This window comes from Mya arenaria, chromosome 17, assembly GCF_026914265.1.
Source record: "Mya arenaria isolate MELC-2E11 chromosome 17, ASM2691426v1".
Classification (NCBI taxonomy): Eukaryota; Metazoa; Mollusca; class Bivalvia; order Myida; family Myidae; genus Mya; species Mya arenaria.
Window position 1 is genome coordinate 55,540,305 of NC_069138.1, and position 22,772 is coordinate 55,563,076.

The 22,772-nt window shown below is 33.8% G+C and overlaps 1 protein-coding gene across 9 annotated transcripts in view; it reads right to left on the reverse strand.

Annotated features, from left to right (window-relative positions):
- Positions 1 to 2,845: 2,845 nt before the first annotated feature.
- LOC128224503 (uncharacterized) overlaps positions 2,846 to 22,772 on the reverse strand; it is a 34,944-nt gene continuing 15,017 nt past the window's right edge. For 2 of the 9 annotated variants that reach the window (XM_052934360.1, XM_052934355.1), the window contains 8 exons: positions 15,245 to 15,322; positions 14,456 to 14,560; positions 13,510 to 13,557; positions 12,295 to 12,363; positions 7,090 to 7,139; positions 4,436 to 5,122; positions 4,100 to 4,241; positions 2,846 to 2,982 (listed from right to left, as the gene is read on the reverse strand). In XM_052934360.1, coding sequence (XP_052790320.1) covers positions 2,916 to 2,982; positions 4,100 to 4,241; positions 4,436 to 5,122; positions 7,090 to 7,139; positions 12,295 to 12,363; positions 13,510 to 13,557; positions 14,456 to 14,560; positions 15,245 to 15,322 — 1,246 coding nt within the window. In that variant the 3' untranslated portion in view covers positions 2,846 to 2,915. Of the gene's footprint in view, positions 2,983 to 4,099; positions 4,242 to 4,435; positions 5,160 to 7,089; positions 7,140 to 12,294; positions 12,364 to 13,509; positions 13,558 to 14,455; positions 14,561 to 15,244; positions 15,323 to 22,772 lie in introns of those variants that run through there. The other 7 variants (XM_052934357.1, XM_052934356.1, XM_052934359.1 and 4 more) reach the window with 7 other exon arrangements.

The following is a 22,772-nucleotide window of genomic DNA, read 5'->3' on the forward strand; positions in this document are numbered from 1 at the left end:
TTGATTCTCATTGCGTATGATGTTCTGGGGATGAGTTCGGCGTAATTTTCTTTTCCGAACAAATAGTGTAATAATAAGTTAGAGTCAACAAGAGACTACAATATATAAACAACATTTGAAAAACGGTAAGAACCATCGGTATAAGTGCTCCCCATTTTACCAAATAAAATTCACCGAATCCTTTCAAAGTGTAAAAAGCGAACGGACAGTTCAGGACAGTGACTTTATCACTTACAGGTATTAGCTCATAACCAACAGCGAACATTCAGGAAACATGAAGCATAACACCAGACAAATCATCAATGCAATCACGGCATTCTTTTGTGTGAGTTTCTTTCAGCAAAATCTGGGTATCTGACCATTAAAAATATTTCTGTCGTTAACAAGACCAGTTACCAGACGGAATAGCCTGCAGACATTAGGTAATACACGGTACTGTCTTACTAGACAATTTATGCAGATGTTTCACTCGGGTTTTAGTGGTGTAGTCGATCATGTTGGTTAAAATAACAACCATAGAAATATAAGGTCATAAATTTAAATAGATGCTGCTTGAAAACTAATTGATTCTTGGTCGTTTTAGGACCGTAGTAGTCAAGATATTTGCATAAGTCCTAGTGAATAAAGTTAAACCTGGACAGTCTTCAACAGCCAATATCTCGCATGACTTTCAACTTAAAGTGTGTAATTTGTTTGTTGAACTATTACATATAATTTGTTTTCTTTGTTATCTCTTAAGCAATTATTGTGTGATTATCTTTTTCTTCCGTTGCCAATATACTTTTTGTATCAATAAAATCTCGTTTTGAACAGTTTAATTTATATCAATCATACCCTTTATATGAGTGCGTGTATCCAATTATGTGATATATATGTTTCAGGAACTTCTCTAATTAATATCACGGTAATTCCACTTGGTTTCCCTGGACACAAAAAGTTAATAACATTTCTTACGATGAAAAGCAATTTAACTTTAGCTAGACCTACGGGTTTAAGCGATGTATTGACCCATTCTATTATTACATCGTTCATGAATAAAATCCATTTAAAGCACTGTTTATTTTTATAATAGGTTAAAATAACTACATTATTGTAATCGATTGAAGTACACAATGGATCCAGGCTTATCGCAACTGTCTCAGTTTAATTGAGACCGTTTCACAAATTAATTTATTTTTTAACTTTTACGTATTTCACGCTATACTGGAACAATCATAAAACTAATACTTTATAATGGTCGACAATATACCCAAACATTGCCCCAAGTACAGACTGAAGTTGGCTAATACTAGTTTCTGCAGTTTTGATTGGCTACTGAACTCAAATAAAAGATAAGGGGAATCGACGACTATTTTTATTTGATGTCAACCTAATATAAGGCCTAAAAATAAATTGTGTGGTTCGGGTCACCCGACCCTACCTGGAAAATATCGCCGACCCTACTGTTTTTTTTGTGCGACTTGCGAAAAAAATACTACAGAACGTCGGGAGTTTAAGCTCATAACATCAAAGATGAGTTTCGAAGATGAAGAGATAATGTTTTTGTTCGAGCCGGGATCTGTATCCGAGATTGACATGTCAACATCCGACAAGGGGCCATGGACCCGTCACGGTTGTATGAAGAACAGCTGTACGATATTCCTGCTTTGCATTGATTAAACAAATTCATAATACAGGGTGCAAGTACATTCAAATCAGATATTGATTCCATAAAAAACGACAAAGAGGTTATATTGTAAAAGTACAATCGTTTATAAGTCCCAGAATTAAGTAAAAATGAATGGAAATAAGCTTTTTACAAAACACAGGTGCGAAAACAAACTATTCACTATTTTACACATTTAACACCGATCAATATATCAACGTCATCGCAACGATTGCATAATAATTAAACGATATTTTCTTTACAAGTATAGATTATCAATTGCTTTGGATATAATCATTTGGAGAAAAACATGTTGTTGTTTTCCTAGTCTTTTTTCTTTGTAATTTTAATGGCATTATTCACAATTATTTTGCGGCAATAGCAGAAGCCCCGTCACATTTGTTTTCGCCCAATAAGCGGAACTGTTTGCCATGAATCTGGCTCAGTTCATTCAAGCCATCCTTCAGATAAAAAGCTGAATACGTTTCACCTTCAGCGTATGGTGCCCTATGTTTCTTTCTGTTTGGTGGAAATGGATTTGCAAATTCATCTGTCCTATCGTCCTTCTTGTTTTGAAAAGAACCAATCAACATCCCAATAGCTAGCAGTTTGTCATCATCTGGTAAATAAGACAGGATCATAGCGCCGCTGTCACCGGGTTCACAAAATACATGTTTATTGCTCATCCTATTTTCTAGCAAAAATGTGTTCATTCCCTGTTCCTGCTCTGAGTAAAACTTTGTAACAGCTATCTTGCCAAGTCCTATTTCTTCAGATGCAGCGCCAATAAGATGAACTAAAGTTCCCGGTAAAGAGGTGCCTTTTGCGTACGGATCAAAGGTAACACTTGTCTTCTCCTTGTTTTCTTCAGTTACGAACTTATTGCCACAGGCTTCCACAAGGTGAGAGTAAATCTTAGCAGCTGCGATATCAATACAACCATCATTAGACTGCAATACCTCACCAACTACCTCATCTTGAACCCTCAGCTTTGAGTTTGAGCAGCATACGGCTACATGTCGAGAAAACAGGGCAAATACGTTGCCTTGTCCATTCGTACCATCTTTGTCTTGAATTGCAAAGCCAGCAAGAGTTCCATAGGATTCGTCATTGTTAGCAAAAATGGTTTCACCTGATTTGAGAAAATATCTTAGTCCTTTTGACACGTATTTAAATTCAACGTCACCGTTTTCGAATTCGAAAACCTTCAATTCTGCTATCAGTTTCTTTTCAATTGTTTCTCTGTTTTCTACCTATTCGTCAATCAATATCAGAAGTGTGCCGAATCTGTCGCCACATCCAATGACATAATCAGATTTCGAAATTTGTTTGAGCATCTGTAAAATATTTAAAATTTCTTTTTTAATGTATTACTATGATCAGTATTCGTTCACATGTCTGTGAAGTAACGATTTAAACATTCACTTATAAAGAACGCATTGTAACGGTTCTCTTTATCATAAACACTACTAATTTCGTTAATTACAAGGACAATAGAGGGGCAATAAAACCTATATAGTACAGTTGAATACCCAGTTCCCGAGCACCGACATTCATTTTTTTTACATAAATGTTCTAAAAGGTCAAACATATAGTTTTAAATTCATTTTCCTAAATATGAACTTGAAAAAGAATTCAATTCTGTATCGTATTCCGCTTTGGGCTAAGCGATCGAATGTCTATAGGTAACTTTAAATAGCAAGACAAATTTTAGCTTCTTCTTAATCCAATGTAAATTTGGGTGACCAACAAAACCCTCAAAAGGACGAACTTAATAAATAAAATACTTAAACTTAAACAAAAACATCATTTTAAAGGGAAACATTATCGTAACATGAAGGAAGTGCGTTGATTTGTGTGAAGACTAAACATGTTTCCTATTTAAAACTTTAGGCACTTTCGATACACTGTATTTCTTTAAAATTGTCAATGGGAAGGTATTTGCTTGAAATAACACTACTTATATACTTATAATTGTATATCATAATAATACAACTTAACTGTGATTTGCGTAGGGTAATGCAATGGTTTATTACTTACATGATACAAATATATTGTTTTACTGTTAAGTAACAACCTCATATATTTAAAAATTCTCAAAACATATTACATGATATGAATTTAAATGATAAATGTTGTGATAATACATGATACCATTATCTCCAGCAATGATATGTCAAAAAGTCAAACATTGTTTTATATATAACAAACGGCTAATCGTCCTTAGAACATTTTGAAATGTGTTTGTATCAACATCAATTACAGTCTAATTACAAACTTAAAAACATATTTTACGGTGTGTTGTAATGGGGGCATTCTATACAAATCATTTTACTTTTTTGCCTATCTGAATAAACCGGAATATGTGTCCTTCCAACCAGTTTTGTTGTTCGTAGGTCACTTAAACTTATCATCTATTAATACGTCCCTAATATTCAAAGCCGAAGTATTTACCTTTTCATTTGGTCTTCGCAATTCCGGAGCAAATCCTTGGAAATCCTCAAGGGGTATATGGTTTCTCGACTTTCTTCTAAGAGTTCTTTCAGTTTTCGTACAGAACGTATTCGGTCATCGATGTGTTGAACTGCTCCATCTTCTTAAACAAAACATAAAACTGTCACATTAATATACTTCCATATAAATTTATAACATTGAATAAAGGTCATGCAGATTTCAAGCAAATCAACCAAATTTAGATATGGACAGCTTTGTTCGGCCCTGTGTATGTCAGTGTACTGTACACGATGATGTTATATGATACCAATATGGTAAGAAGATCAAGCTGTATACCCTTCTCAATTCCATGGACACATAATTGCTGAATACATTCAGAGGTAGGCAATTGACAATCTTTCATGGAATCAAAAAGTATCTTCATTGCATTTATTCTTTGAGCCAGTATCTTGTACGTCCATCGTTTAAGCAGTATCGAAATATCCTTCTGTATCATTGTCACCTTCCTTTCACAAGTGTAAGCGATTAATCGGTTCAAGTCTCTTTCGTTATGACTGCATTGCTTATTTTTGCATACAACAACAACAACGCACTCCCTTTCAGGTTTGATTGCATATCTGTATTTTTCGGCATAAAGAAATGCTGATTTTTCCGCATCAACATTGGATATGATAACCAGGGGTGCAATCTGATTTCGAGAGCAAATGTTCTCAAAAACTCTGGATCTGCTTTCAGCGTGGTCGAAAATTGTTGCAAGGTTTGCATCATTCGAAATCATATTCAAAATCATTTTTGAAATCGACGAACGTTTAGTTGGTGTCAATCCGACAAATGCAAAGTTGACAAATTCATTGTTAAAATTTGACAGAAATTCCTTCTCGATGCGAAATGTATCCTCATTCAATCGAAGACCAAACTGAGGTAAAAGTTGGTGATACTGGACCCAAATTTCCTTGGCTTGTGTACAATGATGTACAATGCTAGGCCATCTACCGGGAGAAAGTGAAATTTCCTTTCCAGCTTCTGTAATTCAACACATATCTTAAATTGTTTATTTAAGCTGAAATAAAACAATAGACTAAAGTAAGCGTTTAAAAAGGTAAACTTTAATCTTGCTAGGCTGATCATTGATGAAATGAAAGTCAATATTGAACATTACCAATTCGTATCTGTCATTTTGGCGAATACCCATTATTATTGCATAAAAAGTGTGTTTTCGGTCCGTTATCGTGGTGTGTTAAAACCTAAAAACCCGGGCGTTATCGGTAGGAAACGTGCATTATTCAGTAAATTCACGTGCCGTTAATGACCTGCTTTTTGTTTCACATAAGCGCTATCAGGGCACAATGGACGCTGAGCGACCTGGTTTCTAACCGAAATTCGGTCAACGTTGCAAACTTTTGCACAAAAGCATACAAATATTAAAGAAATGAAATAAACCATATTTAACTTACATACTTTTTTCTGAGTTGTATTTTCCTGGCAAGCTGAGGAGTGTTAGACTAGATAGTACTCTCTGCAGTTGCTTTGATTTTCATTTTTGCATTTAAGTACTAAATTAAGTCTTAAACAATTAACTCCTTCCAACTTTTGTTATATATTTCGATTTTGTTCAGAACAAACGACTTATATGGACATGATTTCATTACGTCGTTTGCAATGAAAAAAGAGTTTTCAATTATTATTTTTTCTATGATGCCGAACTTTCTGAGGATGCTGTACATTTTTTCCAGAGCATTATAACATTTTTTCTGGTTTAAATTAATCACCAAAACATATAAATGATAAAGTAGAAATATATCGGTAATAAATCGATTACCCGATAGGTGTGTAAATAATCCAAGTAATTCATTAAATTTCTAAAAAAAATCACTTTCCAACCAAATGAGCAGTAAATAAAATGGCGTCGAAACAAAAATGTAACAGTCGAGGAATGTTGCGGCCCTTATCGAGCTTGATGTAAAACCTTTTCAATGACATCGCGTGTGACATCACACAAGGACCTGTTATGGAGATTATTTTGAAATAACTGTGATTTCATTTTCGTGATATTCAATTTTTATTTTACTTTTATTAACACAAAAGTTATTCATGGTGTGTATTTTATGCAATAAAAGAGATAAAACACCTTTTTTCGGTCTTTACCATATGCAAAGGCCCTAAAAATAGCTTATAACCCTCGTACTACGCACCCGGGCTGTAAACCATTTTGCGGGCCATTGGAGATGGTAACGATCTCAAAAAGGTATATTAAGTCGTCCATTTCATTCAAATGTTATGCTCAAGTAGAGTATGTCATTTTTAACGAATTTCAACATAAATATAAGTAATGTTACAGCTATATGCAATTCAAAGTGTTCGACCACATATATATTAGATGTTCCATATAATTATTATAACTATTTCAATATGTGCCAAAAGAACTTTGTACGATATTAAACATTTAAACCTGTAATTAAGAAATTATAATTCGAGCCTTTTTTCCGGTTGTTCAATATTCTTAAACAGAGCTTACAGAAGTGACAAGGATTATTGTCATTCTACCCTTTACTACTGTACAAGGCAAGATTTATAAGAGTATATATTTACATATATTCATATGTGTGTGTATATTCATATGTGTGTGTGTGTGTGTGTGCGTGTGTGTGTGCGTGTGTGTGTGTATGCGTGCGTACGTGCGTGGGTGCGTGCGTGGGTGCGTGCGTGCGTGCGTAATAGATAAAGTGATACTAAAGGAAATATTTTGTAATGGTGAGGGAAATATAACAACAAAAGTACAACTATGTTTTTTATATTAATCCGAAACCAATTGTTTTTGTCAGTGATGTTTTGATAAAATATTAAAATTTTGGCGAAGCGTTTTAATATAAAAGAATTGCAATAATATATGTACACTGTACCTTCTACATTGTAAATATACTTGTTGAAATTGGTGTATTTCATAATTAAAAACATTTTCTAGATCGTATATTGTAAATAAATAAATATACCTGGCATACTTTGGTCAAAACCTTTTTGCCTGGCTGCAATTGAACTTCTACTGAAATGTATACGCATTGACCTATAAAGAGTTCAACGACTATCTCCATCATTTGAATGTAGTTTTGCTTAAATAGTAATAATGAATAGTTATAACAATAATTTGGGGGTTATTTAAGCTGCACTCTCACAGCTTGAACGTTTTGGCAACTTTTTTTGTCTTTGAACAAAAATGTTGTTTGATTCGCCGAAACAACACTCTTGATTTGTTGTTTAAAGTATTCTTCAAAAAACTGCAGCAAACTTTGAACACATCTGACTTTCGAAATATTTTGCCTTTTTAGTTACTAAGGGGATTTTCTGTGAATAACAGTATAATTTGAAAACAACAACAACATAATTTGTGTGTTATTAAAAATTGAATAAAACAAATGTATATGCTAATTTGATTCTCAAAAAAAACACTCTTCAACAAGAACATCTCTGTTGTTCACGGTAATATTTTAAATGCTACCCTGGTAAAATTTTAAAACGTATGACTTTATACATATCATGCTCATCGTTTCAATAATTTAGAACGCTCTTGTAAAATGAATAATTTGGGAGGTTTTATGCAACAGATGTATGGAAAAGTTCATTCACATTTAAAAAAGCGGTTGAACTAGGTAGAAGAATGTATAAAGTGATGGTGTAATCACGTTTTAAAATAAAGACAACCATCCTTATTTTTGCTCGGATAATGGTCCCAATAACAATGCCATATGTGGAGCCTACAACAAGGTAATTGCTTATGGACGAAATACATTGGATAACAGCTGGATAACAGCTGATACTTGCAGATAATGTATTCAGGAGTTCTTAAAGTTTAGAGAGTGGATAACATCTTATTTTCAACATAGTTGAAAGAACGCGTTATTTTACTACGCTGCCGTGCAGTTGTACAGGTATGTTTGTTGTTTAAAAAATGTTAAGTGATTCGTTATTCGCTGGTTTAAATGGTACTATCAATTTTCAGCCAAATCGTGAATTTGAACAATCTAGTTGTTAAGTTTATTTGCAGCTGGAACGGATCGTACATGACAGTATAAGGCTGTGACAATTAAAAAAAAACTAACTAAAAGGGCCCGTTTTTCTCACAAACAATGTAAATGTAGGTTGAAAATACAGGAGACACATTATAGGTACTTGCAGTACACCAGCTGATACTGAAACGCTGTCACCGATATGTTATTAGTCACTAATTTTCTACCATCGTCGACTAGGAGACGGAAGGAATGAAGAAAGATACAGCCTAGTTCATGATATGTTTGTAAGGATAATACAAGGCTATAATAAGGTTAGGACGTCAGTCGCATGTATCATTTGTTTTATTTTTTGCTTACAACGCTCAATTTGAAAACTGGGCGTTAACTACCTACATCCTGGAGATCGGATTTCTAGTTAATGGCATAAACATTAATAGCTAGTTTCCCGAACGTAGGAGATTCAATAAGATCAATAATATTTTGACGAAATGTGACAAGAATCCTGAAAGAACATGAGTGTCTTTCTCTAAAGAATTAGGTATGAGCCTTTCAAGACTATCAGCTTGAATTATCACTGAAGGAAAGTAAATTTGGCTCATCGGTAGCTTATTTAAAATCGCTGCCACCATAGACGAACCCATTTGCCGGAATTTAAATGAAAAACACAAACTAAAATCGTAAATAATATATTCAGACAATCCTTTTAAATGTTTGCAATACAAACGTTTCTGACTTAAACAATGAAGAACACAAAATGATTCATGTTTCATACACGATAAATGCACTACACGTTCAGTGCAAAATTAAATATAAATGTTTGAATGCTTAACTGTGTAATTATGCTGACACTGAAGAGTTTTTATAAATATATAGCAGTTGAAAGAACGAATGAACTTGATGGACTTTGCTTTAAAATGTGTTCACCATGGAAAAGGAATATTGCTAAGCATGAACATCCTAATGGTTTCATTAAAGACAATGACATGTTGAGTGAAATATATAAATCTCAAAGTAAAACTATATAATAAATAGAGCATATAGCCCCCTTTTTTGAAGAGGGTGATTTTAACGCCGTAGCCCGTGGGACGCCCCTCACACAAATTCTATATTTATAATAGCAGATAACGTAGTTGTTAATTTGCTATTCCCGGTTTGTTGAGAACAAGTTCTCTTGATATTCTTTTTTACAGTTAATTATTCGCTCGATTTTAGTGCAAAGATTTATGAGCAGTAATCAATAAAGTTTTATTAATGCATCTATGTGCCAAACAAAACCCTTAAACACTTTTATTTTAAGCGGGCATGAATACATAACCAAACTACTACGCCGCCATTTATTGAATGAAAATTTGAATGGTCGAATGTGTTAGCAAACCAATTGCGGATAATCATTGGATATAAACCATTTTTCTTAGTTTAAGAGTGTGTTCTATGATACATGGACATTTAATCATCTTACTGTCAGAGACCTGTCTGTTTTGCTTGAAAACAGGTCGATTTCCAGGCATGGATAAGGAAAACGCTAGTTTGCTCACAAGTTTTGAGGCGTGGTAGGGTAAAAACAATATATGTAAATTGTTGTGTGAATTTTCCAGGAAGTTCGTATTACTATTGCAACGACAAACAGTTCAAATTACATTTGAACGATAATATAACATTCTATTTATCATAAAGAGTTGTTTTCGTCTGTAATTTGTTTTGTTTGAAAGCAAATGTTCGAACATTCAGCTTCAAGATTAGGAAAACGTTTGAAACGGGATAACCATATTTCTAATTAAAGGTAAGTTGTTAATTTCCAAATATATCTTTATTTAACATTATGAAACTATTTGCCATCATATTTTTTATCAAAGTGAATTGTTCTGTTTTGATCAAGGGGAAGTGACTACAATGGTTTTTAAAAGTCGTTCTAAAAGTTGATATTTTCACTCCTTATTTTGCAGTGCAAATATCAAATTGATATTTTCACAGTTGTTATTTCACTGATAAAACTCCATATTTCATCGAAAAGCATGAAAGAAAGTGGTATATCTTTTATTGAACAATCGAAATGATAAAACTTTATTGATTTTAATTGAGCAATTTATGTAATGTTACGTCAATTTACATTTAGTAACATCACTGTCTCCACCGACAAAACATGATGGTGCAAATAAATTGATTCATGTGTCATGGACTCAGTATATCAATACACAAGAAAGTGTACTGTTCTGACAGCCATGTATGAAATTCAGGCTAACGATATATGGGTTTTAAGATATATATATAATAACATACGACGACACTTTTTACATAAAATACTTTGATATGAAGTCCCCATCTGCCAAATCGAATCTAGAATTAAGTGCATACTGGTGTAATTGCAAACACAAACAAAACTAAATATTTTTAAGACCATTTCCTACAGTTTACACAGTTTATTGTAAAAAGAATCTTATTTGCAATCTTTTTTTTTTTTATACGTTATTTTTTATATTTTCTGACTACAGGGCCTGTCTCTGTATTTTTCACAAAATGTATTTATTTAACTCATGTTAGTTGATCTTCTCTTCATTGGCGAATTAAAAGCAATATTACTGTTTTGTGTTAAAGAGTTTAAGACAAGGCGGGGCCGTGCTGTTGCATGTAAAATGTCCATTATGCTTCTAAATTTCTTTGAAATATCTCGGACAATTATCATATACTTGAAGTCACATGTCTTGCAACAGAGTGGTTCCGCAATATTTAATAATTTAAAAGTAGAGAAATTTCACTGTGTGTTAACACAAAAATCCACGAATCATGAAATGCTGAATATGTTAGTTATGAAATATATAAAGTATGCAAACTTTCCACGGAAAAACAATTTTTCTAATTTATCTTTTAGCTCTAGGTGATTAATCATTATTAAATAAGAATAAAATATCTAAAATTTAGTTTTTTTTCGATATTGCTTTTCAATTTAGGATTTTTTTCTTTTGGAGAGTTTCACAGTCAATTTCAGTAGATAATAGCCACAAATTAGAGATTACAGAAGTTGCAGATCGCAGAAGTTGGATATTAAAGCAGTTTGAGATTTCTACAGTATAACAGTTGCTGCTGGGAAATAATGTTTGGGGGAAATTAAGTTGAGAAATGCCAATAATATTCAAATTTATGGTAAATTGAATTGTTCTTTCACTAGATAAAATGTAACGTATTGTAAGCTGTCAGTTTTTGCCTGCAATTCAGGATTTTTTGCAAACTTTTATTTTCAAGCAAATATTTCTTATACCATTGAGATCGGTTCGGTGGTAATACAAATAATATAATACTGATATTTTATTTAGTATTTAAGATGAACTTATCCAATAGAAATTCAATGGGAAAATGGCATTCCCGTTAGAAATTGTATTTTTTAAGCCTTGCTTATTCGAAAATTGCCACCATTAAGATTTTGGGAGAAAATCGAACATCATTTTTTAAGTAGAAATATGCTGTCTTTTTTAAAATATTTTACACAAACTACATGATAAATATTAAAAAAAAAATGAAAAACCGCTAAATTAATTTAAGGCATTTTCACAGGGCGAAACAGTGGCTCTAGCCCTTCTAGGAGCTGTGTACAAAAAAGAGCCTAAAGTATTTCCGAGCTAGAGCAAAAGAGCGGACATCAGTACGAAAGGTAAGTATGACTCGTTATTTTACCACTTATCACGATTACCTGGGCTTATACGAGAACTCTGGTGGTGGTAAACAGTGGTATACAAATAAGTTTATTTTTCACATATATGTCGGTTACTTTGTTAACATACTGTCTATGGAGCAATAAGAAGAATTCCCCTATCAAACACATGAATGTTTACGAACGAGAGCAGATCATTTTCATCAATTCGGAGCTAAATTTCACTAAAGAAGCTCTCATTTAAGATAAACCAAGTATTATCGAGTGCTTTTATTTTGTCGGTAATAAATAAGATAGTTTGTTTACCGGAATAAGCTTATTAATACTTTTTAGAAGGTAAAGATCGAGCCAAAATTTAAGGAGCTTGAACCAAAGAGTGGAGGCTGAGCCTATAAGTTTGTACCATAAAAAATACATACTTACGAAAGTTAATAAATATGAAATATGTCCACAAGTTCTGCAGTGAAGTAGTAGTGTTAAACATTCTATAACCTATTGTTAAACGAGCCTGATAATTCCCTTATCAGTCGTAATACAAATTGGTTTACCTAAAATATATTCGGCGTTGGGTCTTTTTTTTTTCTTTGGCCAGCATAATTGGATGTTCAAAAAGATCACTGAAAAAAGGTACAAAACACATTTCACTGTGTATAAGAACATGTACATGCAACCACAAGACAATGCAATTTCATTTCTCAATCAAAAACTGGAACTGATTTATTTAAAATAACTTTAGATTCATTTTAATGTAAGGCAGTCATATAGTCATATAAATGTTATGCACATAAATGCATAAACACTAAATCCTTTACCCCAATACTATAATAAAGAACATTACGCTATTTTTGTCATTCTTCGATGCTTTTAATTGAATTATTTATAATAAGCTAACAAACTTTTATGAGCTCCAAATACATAAGACCAAACGCTTTCTTTTTAACAAATGCTGCTGTTGTTTTTTTTAAATATCAAAATAATTGTCTTAAACACTACGTTGAAATTCACAAAAAAATCACATTATTTTGTTAATTAATATGATTTTCGGTAAAAGCCTTTTAGCTGGTTATCCACGTGTTCTTTATCAAAGCCCAACAAATCCTTAGTTTGCCGCCCCTCTTCGTTCTATTACTATTCCGTTTAGAACTAGGTATGTTATGGTATATTTGCCAATAATCTGTCTGTTCATAAAACAATGTCATCAATAAATTACTTTAAGTTGCTGTTCTGCGACAATCATTGGTTTTAAAAGAAAATGTTTTTTTTACGATTTGTGTTCAATCATAATACGCAAATGTTCCTGAGTAGGAGTATAAAGTATTGAAAAGTTGTAATATTTAATCACAAATAATAGGGACTCATTAAAACTTACTAGAATGTGGTTTCATCTGAATGAATGGGTATTAGTTGCATGATTTTTTTCCAGATAGCGACATTATGGCAAACATTGGTGAATTTATCACACATGTTTGTAATGTGCTCGCCCATTCAATGGCCGTTCATTTACTTCTGAGTTACAATTTATATCCAGCATCATGATAGAAAATGTGTAGCTAGTGTACGGACTGAGTTTGTCGTACAAACTTTTAACAAATTTCATTTTCCTGCTGTAAGGGTATGAATTAAAAACGGTATCATACATATGAAAGTTAATAAATATGAAATAGGTGCACACGTTCTGCAGTGAATTAGAAATGTTATATATTTAATAATTTATTATACGAGTCTCATAATTCCCACATCAGTCGTAAAACAAATTGGTTTACCTTGAAAAAGTTGGAGAATTGAAGTTCATTTCTCGTGTTCGAAAGCCACTGAAAAGGGTATACAACATATAGCATTGTGTAACAGGACATGTACAATGCAAGCACAAGAAAATGCAATAACATTGATCAATCTAAACCTATGTGTGCTTACAAGCAAAACCTTAACCAGATTTTCCAAATTGAATAATTAATTTACACTAAATCATGGAAGGCTAGTTAAGCCAATTGTTGATGGCTAGACATCTTCAGCGTTTTTTTGTAACTTTTATTTTTGAATGCCATGAAAATACTTTGTGGACCTCTGTTTGTTATGATAATTGCATTATTGTGATTGTTAGTCTTTATATGCTGTATATATCCGGATAACTGTGTTTTTGTTATTACAGATAACCGTTCCGGTACGTGAAATTATGTTACGTTTTGTTTGACAACGTTCTGTTATGCTGACTGATTGATTGTTTAATTGTATGGAATAAATGTGAGCGAGTATGTTAAAAACGAGGTCCAATGTAGTATATGTAAAGAAGATTCATCAATAGTTCGTCGCTTTAATATGTCTGGAATATATCTATATTTACAAGGTGTTTTATTTACTCAATACATTGTAAACATTGTGGAAATGTTATATTTTATTATTAACTTAAACAATATGGGGCTCTTTTACACGTATACCATGTTGATTTAATTGAATGATACGGTATGATATGTTCCCGATGGCAAATAGAAGTTAAAAATCACCATTTCCCTGCATTTGTCTATGTCTTATGATACATGCACAAGAAAACAAATACTTTTGGTTGTGTATAGTTACTAAACTTTATGTTAGTGCTTAAACGGTTGTTACAGAATTGTTTGGAGATTAGATGCCTGATTTCTGCAAACATTCACATAAAACACAATCATGGATTCAAAAAGGACTAGGTGCTTAACACATGATAAAACTTACCCTTCCGGGCGGCTGCCGCTCAATGCGGGCGTAGACTCAATATCACGCTCATTAGGACTTGGAGACCGAGAGTTTCGAGACTTACTGCATTTAGGCCTGCATATCCTGCAGAAAATCAAAATCATTAATTTAAAACAGAATGTTTATGGGTAAATACATCAGGTAAGAATCTTAGCAAGTTTATTGCAATGTTTGAATTCTTGGAATTGTTATGTATATGAAACTAAAGCAGTATACTGTTTGCATGACGGATATGCATGTACAGCACTAAAGTTACATAAATTACAAGTGTGCTGGTATAAACGTTGCAAATATACGTCATACATAGATCATGAATGTTGTGTTTGCCGATTATTTGAGTAAACGTTTGACAAGGTCATAAACCAAAAACTGGTTTTGACATTCTATCGTCAAGCACGCTAAGTGGACCGATCTGAATACCTTGATATCATTCGTGTGGATATATACGCATATAAATTATGATTTAAATACATGTCGTGCTTAATTGTCTGGTCAAAGTTAACATAATAAACACTAAAAACGTACTTGAAATGCAAAACATAGACTGTGTTTAAAAATCACTGTTACTTGCTTTTGTCTATGTCTTATGATACATGTACAAGAAAACAAACATTATTGGTTGAGTATAATTACTAAACTATATGTAAGTGCTTAAACGGTTGTTACAGAAATGTTTGGAGTTGAAATGCCTGGTTTCTGTAAACATTCACATACAACACAATCATGAATTCCTGAAGGACTGGGTGCTTAACATATGATAAAACTTACATTGACATGTGGAGGTTAAAACGCTCAATAGCAAGTAGAGACCGAGGGTTTCGAGGCTCATTCAGAGGTTCCATAGCCCTGCATATGGTTGAGAAAAATAAAATAATTAATTTAAAACAGAATGTTTATGGGTAAATACATCAGGTAAGAATCTTAGCAAATTTATTGCAATGTTTGAATTCTTGGAATTGTTATGTATATGAAACCATAGCAGTATAATGTTTGCATGACGGATATGCATGTACAGTACCAAAGTTACATAAATTACAAGTGTGCTGGTAAAAACGTTGCAAATATACGTCATACATAGATCATGAATGTTGTGTTTGCCGATTATTTGAGTAAACGTTTAACAAGGTCAGAAACCAAAATTTGGTTTTTACATTCTTTCGTCCAGCACAATTAGTGGACCGATCGGAATACCATAATATCAATTGTGTGGATATATAAGCATAACTAGAACTCCGCGAGTCGGATGTGTCGCCTGACAAACTAGTTACTGTAGACATTATAGCTGTTGGATTATTTATGTATAGACAATGATGTTACCATTTAAATTTCAAGTGTAGTTGGCATTTGAACTGAAGGTAAAAACGTTAAGCCGGACAAAAATGAACAACGAAAATCAGTTTCAGGTTGATACCTCTTATAGTTTACGATATATGCCCTGACAAATTTTAAGCTTGAAAATTAACAAAGGGCAAAAACTCTTAACATTTAGATGCAAGAGTAACGGTTCTTGTCCACTGCACTTGTCCTCAAAAAGATATATTTAGCTCGGAGGTTTGAAGTTGATACCTCAAATATTTTTCAAGATATGCCCCGTACAATACTTTAGTATGAAAATTAACAAAGATCATTTACTCTAAAACTAAGAAAGCAAGAGTTACTGTTATTGAGCACTGTACTTGCCCGCTATAAGTTTTATCTACATAAGAAGTTTTAAGTTGATAACTCTTATATTCTACAAGATATGGCCCGGACAAGACTTTAAGCATGAAAATTAACAACGTGCAATTACTGAAAATATGGAAGCAATAGTAACAGTTATGGTGCTCTGCACTTGCCCTCAATGAGATCTATCCACAAATGACATTTTAAGTTGATACCACTTATAACATACGAGTTATGCCCCGGACAAGTTAAAACGGGACGCGACCGCCGCCGCCGCCAACGGCCACCGCCGCCACCGCCGACAAAAGTATCCCATATATGTTGCTAGTCAGGCGACACAAAAACTAATCTTTAAAAATAAATGTCATGCTTAATTGTCTGGAATAAGTTTACAAAATGAGTGATGAATACTTACTTAAAATGAAAAATATAGACTGTCTTAAAATCATTGTTTGCCTACTTTCGTCTAAATTTTATGACACATGTACCTGAAGAATCTTTTTGTTGAGAATAGTTACTAAACTTCATTAGTTGCTAATTCGATAATCTAAATAGAACGTCACGCTGCTATCAATCGCTGTGGTAGTTTTTTTAATACCTGAGTTATTACTCTTGCAAAACATTATATCATACGCAATCAGAAGTTGTAAAGATATCGCAGGATGCTAGTCTCATCTCGTTTCCATCCTTGGGAGAGCATATGTCTAGGCAGAAGTGATAAATATAAACAAGTTGGTTTACAGAATAGTATTTTTGAATGAGGCCTTGGTTTCAACTTGCAGCCGCTAAGTTCTACTTTAAGTTTAATATTACTTAACCAATGCAAAATGTTATAAATATGTATTTATCATTAATTAGAAATCAACTATTCGTTGTGCCGCAGCTAAGAATTTTTTTATCATATTCATAAGCTTTGCAGGTCGCAAGCTAATATGATTCATTGTAAGAATAATAGCAGGAATTAATCAGACCCATTGTTTTAATAGTTTGCCCGGGACATGCAAGATACGTTTAAAACATATATTTAGCATGGTTTCCATGAGCCTTGTTAGGTTTAGATTGGCTGGCAGCTGCGAGGGCTCCGGGCGAAAGTAAATTTGGTCAGTTAGTAATGTGCGAGTGAAAAGACATGAATTAATGTTTGGTTTTTGTTAATTAAATCAGAGAACGTACCAATGTTTAGTATATGAAGGCTATTCGTTGCCAAAAGTCTAAACGTGTATGTATGTATTTAATGTTTGTTTCATTGATTAAATACCCATTCACATTTTACAAACGCCAACTCATCGGTTGTATGTTTACATTTCACACTGTACAAGTTTTAATTTCGTTGCCTCTATTCAACAGAAGATTCAGTCGTGTTTATAGAGTTGTTTATGATAAACACTCGTCATTCTGTAAAAATCGCATGCCGGATTTTACGTTTCGGTTTGTAGAAAACAGATCACGGCTCGTAGGTGTACGAAGTACATTGTATAATGGTGACTTTTCATTCGCAATTAAACATGTTTACGGAATGAATTTAGTTTTATTTATAGATAGCTCCGCCTTAACCACGGCCTTAACTCCTTTCGTCTCTCGGAAATTTTCGCTTTCACTCGGCTCTATTTTGATACATTTTGGACACTTTGGACGATGGACATTGCTTATTGGCATTACGGATCATCTATCTCAAGACTCAAACTGGACCTAAACTAGAATAAAACATTATTGTCCGAAGGGTCCAGAGCAAGGTCCTAAGTGTCTTGTCCTCTTTGGTCGTGCTTTGAAATGTCCTGATACCTTTTCGTTACTGTACCGGAAATGAAATCAAAGCCACTTCACGTCGGTCTTTTTGAGATATTTAAAATATTTTCATGCTTGAAACATTTGTTATATGAAGGAGCTTAATAGAGTACGGTAGTAACAGATGATTTATAACAATCATATAGATGTAATTTTATTTATTGCTAATGAACAAAATTACTAACTGCCACCTATAAATATCACAAGCGGATTAAGAGGGGGCGCACCCGACGCGCCCCCTTTTTATATCGCCCATGTCTACTTTTCACTTCAGTATGGGAGAAAAAAGTAATAATATACGCTCAAAATGCACAAATTGTAAAAATGTTATCGATCAAGAAACCCCTCAGCCCCCATGCAATCAGATTATGCCACATACATTCGATTCTGTTGAAGGGGTGCGTGCTAGAAGATTGCGCCCATAAGTTACGCCCACTTTATTGTCGATTCTTCGATCCGTCCGTGAATATTCAACCCACACGCAACATTCTAGAATCCGGACTTATCACATTTAGGTGAAGCGGCCCTTGCCCTTTCGGAGCAAAAGAATCGCACGGTTTTTTTTCTCATATATGGGAAAAAGGCTACCTTTATCTCTATTCGTTCATGTTCTTGAAATCCTATACTTGATTGTTCAAAGTCAGAGACTAGTCATTCTCAAATGCAGGATAGTGAGGAAGCCGGAGCGGTGTCCTATTTTCAAGAATATTATAACAGGTGAGCATTTTGGACGCAAGCAGTCTTTGAAATTACGTAAAAACAACCCTCTGAATACATGTATGTTTACTATCTCAGCTTTCTAGTTTTATTATAGATTTAGATTCTATGCTCTTGTCATTTCTGCGAGCTAATACTGATTTATACGAACGGGCGTACTGGCGTATGGCTAGGTATGCCTTGACAGTGGCGGATCCAGTAACTGGGGAACTCGAGGTAGTTGGAGAGCTGTTCTTCTTTAGGTCCATGGTCCACTTATAAATAAAATGATGCCTGCTTAGGGGAGTTATTCGGAGAAGGACCATGCGCATTGCCTGATGGCCTTTAATCGACCCCTATCATATTCACATTTGATAATGTGAACCCTGACTTAAGTTATTCAGTTTCAACCATTCTTCTGTTTTTAGTAACATAGACATTTACATTGACCGTAAATGCCCTATACGCAATCCCAAAAATATATCTCCATAATCTCTTCCTATATACCAAGTTTGGTCAAGATATGTGAACCCTGATTAAAGTTTCAGCTTCAGTTTCAACCATTCTTCTATTTTTAGTAATAGTCACTTGACGCTAGGGGCCCAAACCCAATCCTATGAAAGGTCTCCATAACCTATTTCTTTATACCAAAAGTTATACAGTTTCAAACGTTTTTTTATTTTTAGTTACAGTGACCTTGACCTTGACTCTAGGGACCCAAACGCAATCCCATGAAATGTATCCATAAACACTTACAACGCCCGAACAACGACGTTCGTCATTCGAATAAAAAGGTTTCACTATGTGAAAACCTGGTTAAAAACTGACAGTGGCAGAAAAAAAGTATCATGTCAGATACATCCAACTGCATTTGACTGAATAATATGGTGACTTTATAACCCATTCAAGAACATTGGTCTTCAAAATAAAATAAAAGATTAGGGGTTTATTGTGAAATAAAGGGAGAGTGCACGGACTTGGATTTGTACCGTAGGCGGATTGTTATCTTTTTGAACTTGTCAAGTGACTTTTGTAAACTTTGACTTGTAGGACTGCAAGAATTCATTTAACGAATGCGAGTTTCGACTGTACGAGTGCAGTTTTACAAATGCATGATTCGGCTTTCTAAATTATATCATCATATTATTAAAGGCAAGTTATACGATTGATGTTTTAGTGAGTTTAAACAGATTTGATCTTGCAAGTATACACTTTGTCTACTAAAATGAAAAGTGACAAATCAATACGGAAACACTGACGCATACAACAAAATGCACGACTACATTGACATATCGAGGGCTCAACGCAATACTGTCGTAACTCCATTTTTCAAAATTGTTCAGGAGAAGGAAAACACTTTATTAATTTGTTTGTGTTGGATATATTTAAAGTATTTGAACATAACAATGTTGTACTGTATGATAATTTTAAACCAAAACATATATTATCTTCAAACATTGAACACAAAAGATGAATTTGATGACAATTTGACTTACTACAGTTTTCCACCTCAAAATTCAGATTTCATCAAAAAATATATTTATGCAACAGTGTCGTAACTTGACTTACGACAGTTTTCCACCTGATATTATTTCAATTTGAGAAATTATACTTATGCAACACTGTAGCACTTTTTATTTTTGTCATTATCAATGAGAAATATGGTAAATAACTAAACGCTAATGGACAACTTTTATATAATTATGATAATTATTACAACCCGTAGTGCATCATGATTGAAAATGCTCGTTATTTGAGTTGAATAGAGGTCTAACTTTACACTTAAATAAAGGGAAAGGGTCAGACTCTTTGAGCCATAAAACAATGAAGCATAAATCAGGAAATAACACAACATGACTGTATTACTTTTGAACATTTAATCACTCAAGTATTTAATTTTCACAACAAGATTTTGTTTATCCTGTATCTCAAATTTAACAACAATGTTTATTTAAAGCTTTAACAAAGAATAGATACATGATTTAAAGATAAATTCAAAAACAGCTCTAATTAACATCATTTTCGCAAAGCTAAGCACACTTTTAATACTGTCATTCAATTTTAAAATACTTTCATTTTATATGCTTTACTATATAACAATCATTTCCACATAACTGACAAAAATTGGCAAATTTCTTGATCATTCCATCTGACTGCCCAATAAAATATCTTTTAAACAAATCAGCAAAAATGTTTTTGAAAATATCATAAAAAATGACCTTCAAAGGAATCTTATAATGACAATATTGACCATTGTTTTCAAATATTTGGTTTGTTTCCATAAAGGGGAAGTTTTTATTAATATACACACGTTCACTTGTCCTATGGGCTCTACTCAACTGGTTCAAAAACACTTTAGGTCATTGCCAGAAAATATGTTTTAGTCAAAGCAGCATTACACCAAGTAAAATAAGAAAAACTATTTCACAAAATATTTCGGATGACTTTGAAAAACTATTTTCAGACTATACAATGTGTTGAATGCATGTGTTTTAAGCATCAATATAAACAATCAAGTTTTCTTATTTGCGATGGCTACCCTGAACTTTGACACTGCAGTGTCATGTACGTGGGAGTAGGAGGAAAAAGGGGTGGTGGACATCTGGAATGATCTGCTTTATGAACGAGCTTAATAAATCTGTTTATTACATTGGTTGGTTTTTAAATTGGGCTTTGACTTTCATTAGTTAATGAAATTTCCCCTTTGTCAACAAGATAAATCAACGGTATATCATCATCTTCCTCAAAAAGATCACCATCATCATCAATATCAGCATCATTGCCATCACCCCAATCAGCATCAAAATAATTAACATCACCCCCATCAACAGCATTGCAACCAACCACATCAGCATCATAACCATAAACACCTCCCCCATCATCATCATTGCCATCAACCCCATCAACAGCATTCCCACCAACCACATCAGCATCATAACCATTAACATATTTCCCCAGCAACTGCATAATGCCATCAACTACATTAGCATCATAATCATTAACATCTCCCCAATCAACAGCATTGCTACCAACCACATCAGTTTCATAACCATTGTCACCTCCCCCTTTAACATCATTGCCATCAACACCATCAACATCATAACCATTATCACCTCCCCCTTCAACATCATTGCCATTGACCACATGAGCATCATAACCATTAACATCTCCCCCCATCTACATCATTGCCATCAACCCCATAAACAGCATTCCCAGCAAACACGTCAGCATCATAACCATTAACATATTTCCCCATCAACAGCATTGCCATCAACCACATCAGCATCATGACCATTACCATCTTCCCCATCAACATCATTTCCATCAACCACATCAGCATCATAACCATTAACACCTCCCCCCTTTACCTCATTGCCATCAACCACATCAACATCATAACCATTTACATCAATCCCATCAACAGCATTGCCAACAACCACATCAGCATCATAACCATTTACATCTCCCCCATCAACATTATTGCCATCAACCACATCAGCATCATAACCATTAACACCTCCCACCTTTACATCATTGCCATCAACCACATCAGCATCATAACTATGTACATCAATCCCATCAACAGAATTGCCAACAACCACATCAGCATCATAAGCTTTAACAACTCCCCCATCAACATCATTGCCATCAACACCATCAGCATCATAACCATTAACACCTTCCCCATCAACATTATTGCCATCAACCCCATCACAGCATCCCCACCAACATTATTCCCATCAACAACATTACTATCCATACCACTCCCTTCAACATCATAACTCTCAACATCACCATCATTTCATTGCCCATCAATGCTGTCATTCATGATGTTAACTGGATCATCATCATCATCATACAAGCTTTCAAAATCATTTACATTATTTTCACAAGCACCTCTTAAAGTATTCAAATCAAATGTTTGAAGTAATTCTGAAATGTTATTTAATTCTGTCATTGACTAATTTTGAAACAAGTCATCTAAAATGTAGCTGTCTGTGTCCTCATTACTAAACAGCCACATTCTTCACTGCTGATGTCTGATACATCTGACACTTCCTGAGCCATGACTCCATTCATGTTAACGAAGTCCAGAACATCAGGAATATCATCTGTTGACCAGTATGGCCTTTTCAAATTGCCATCGCCATAA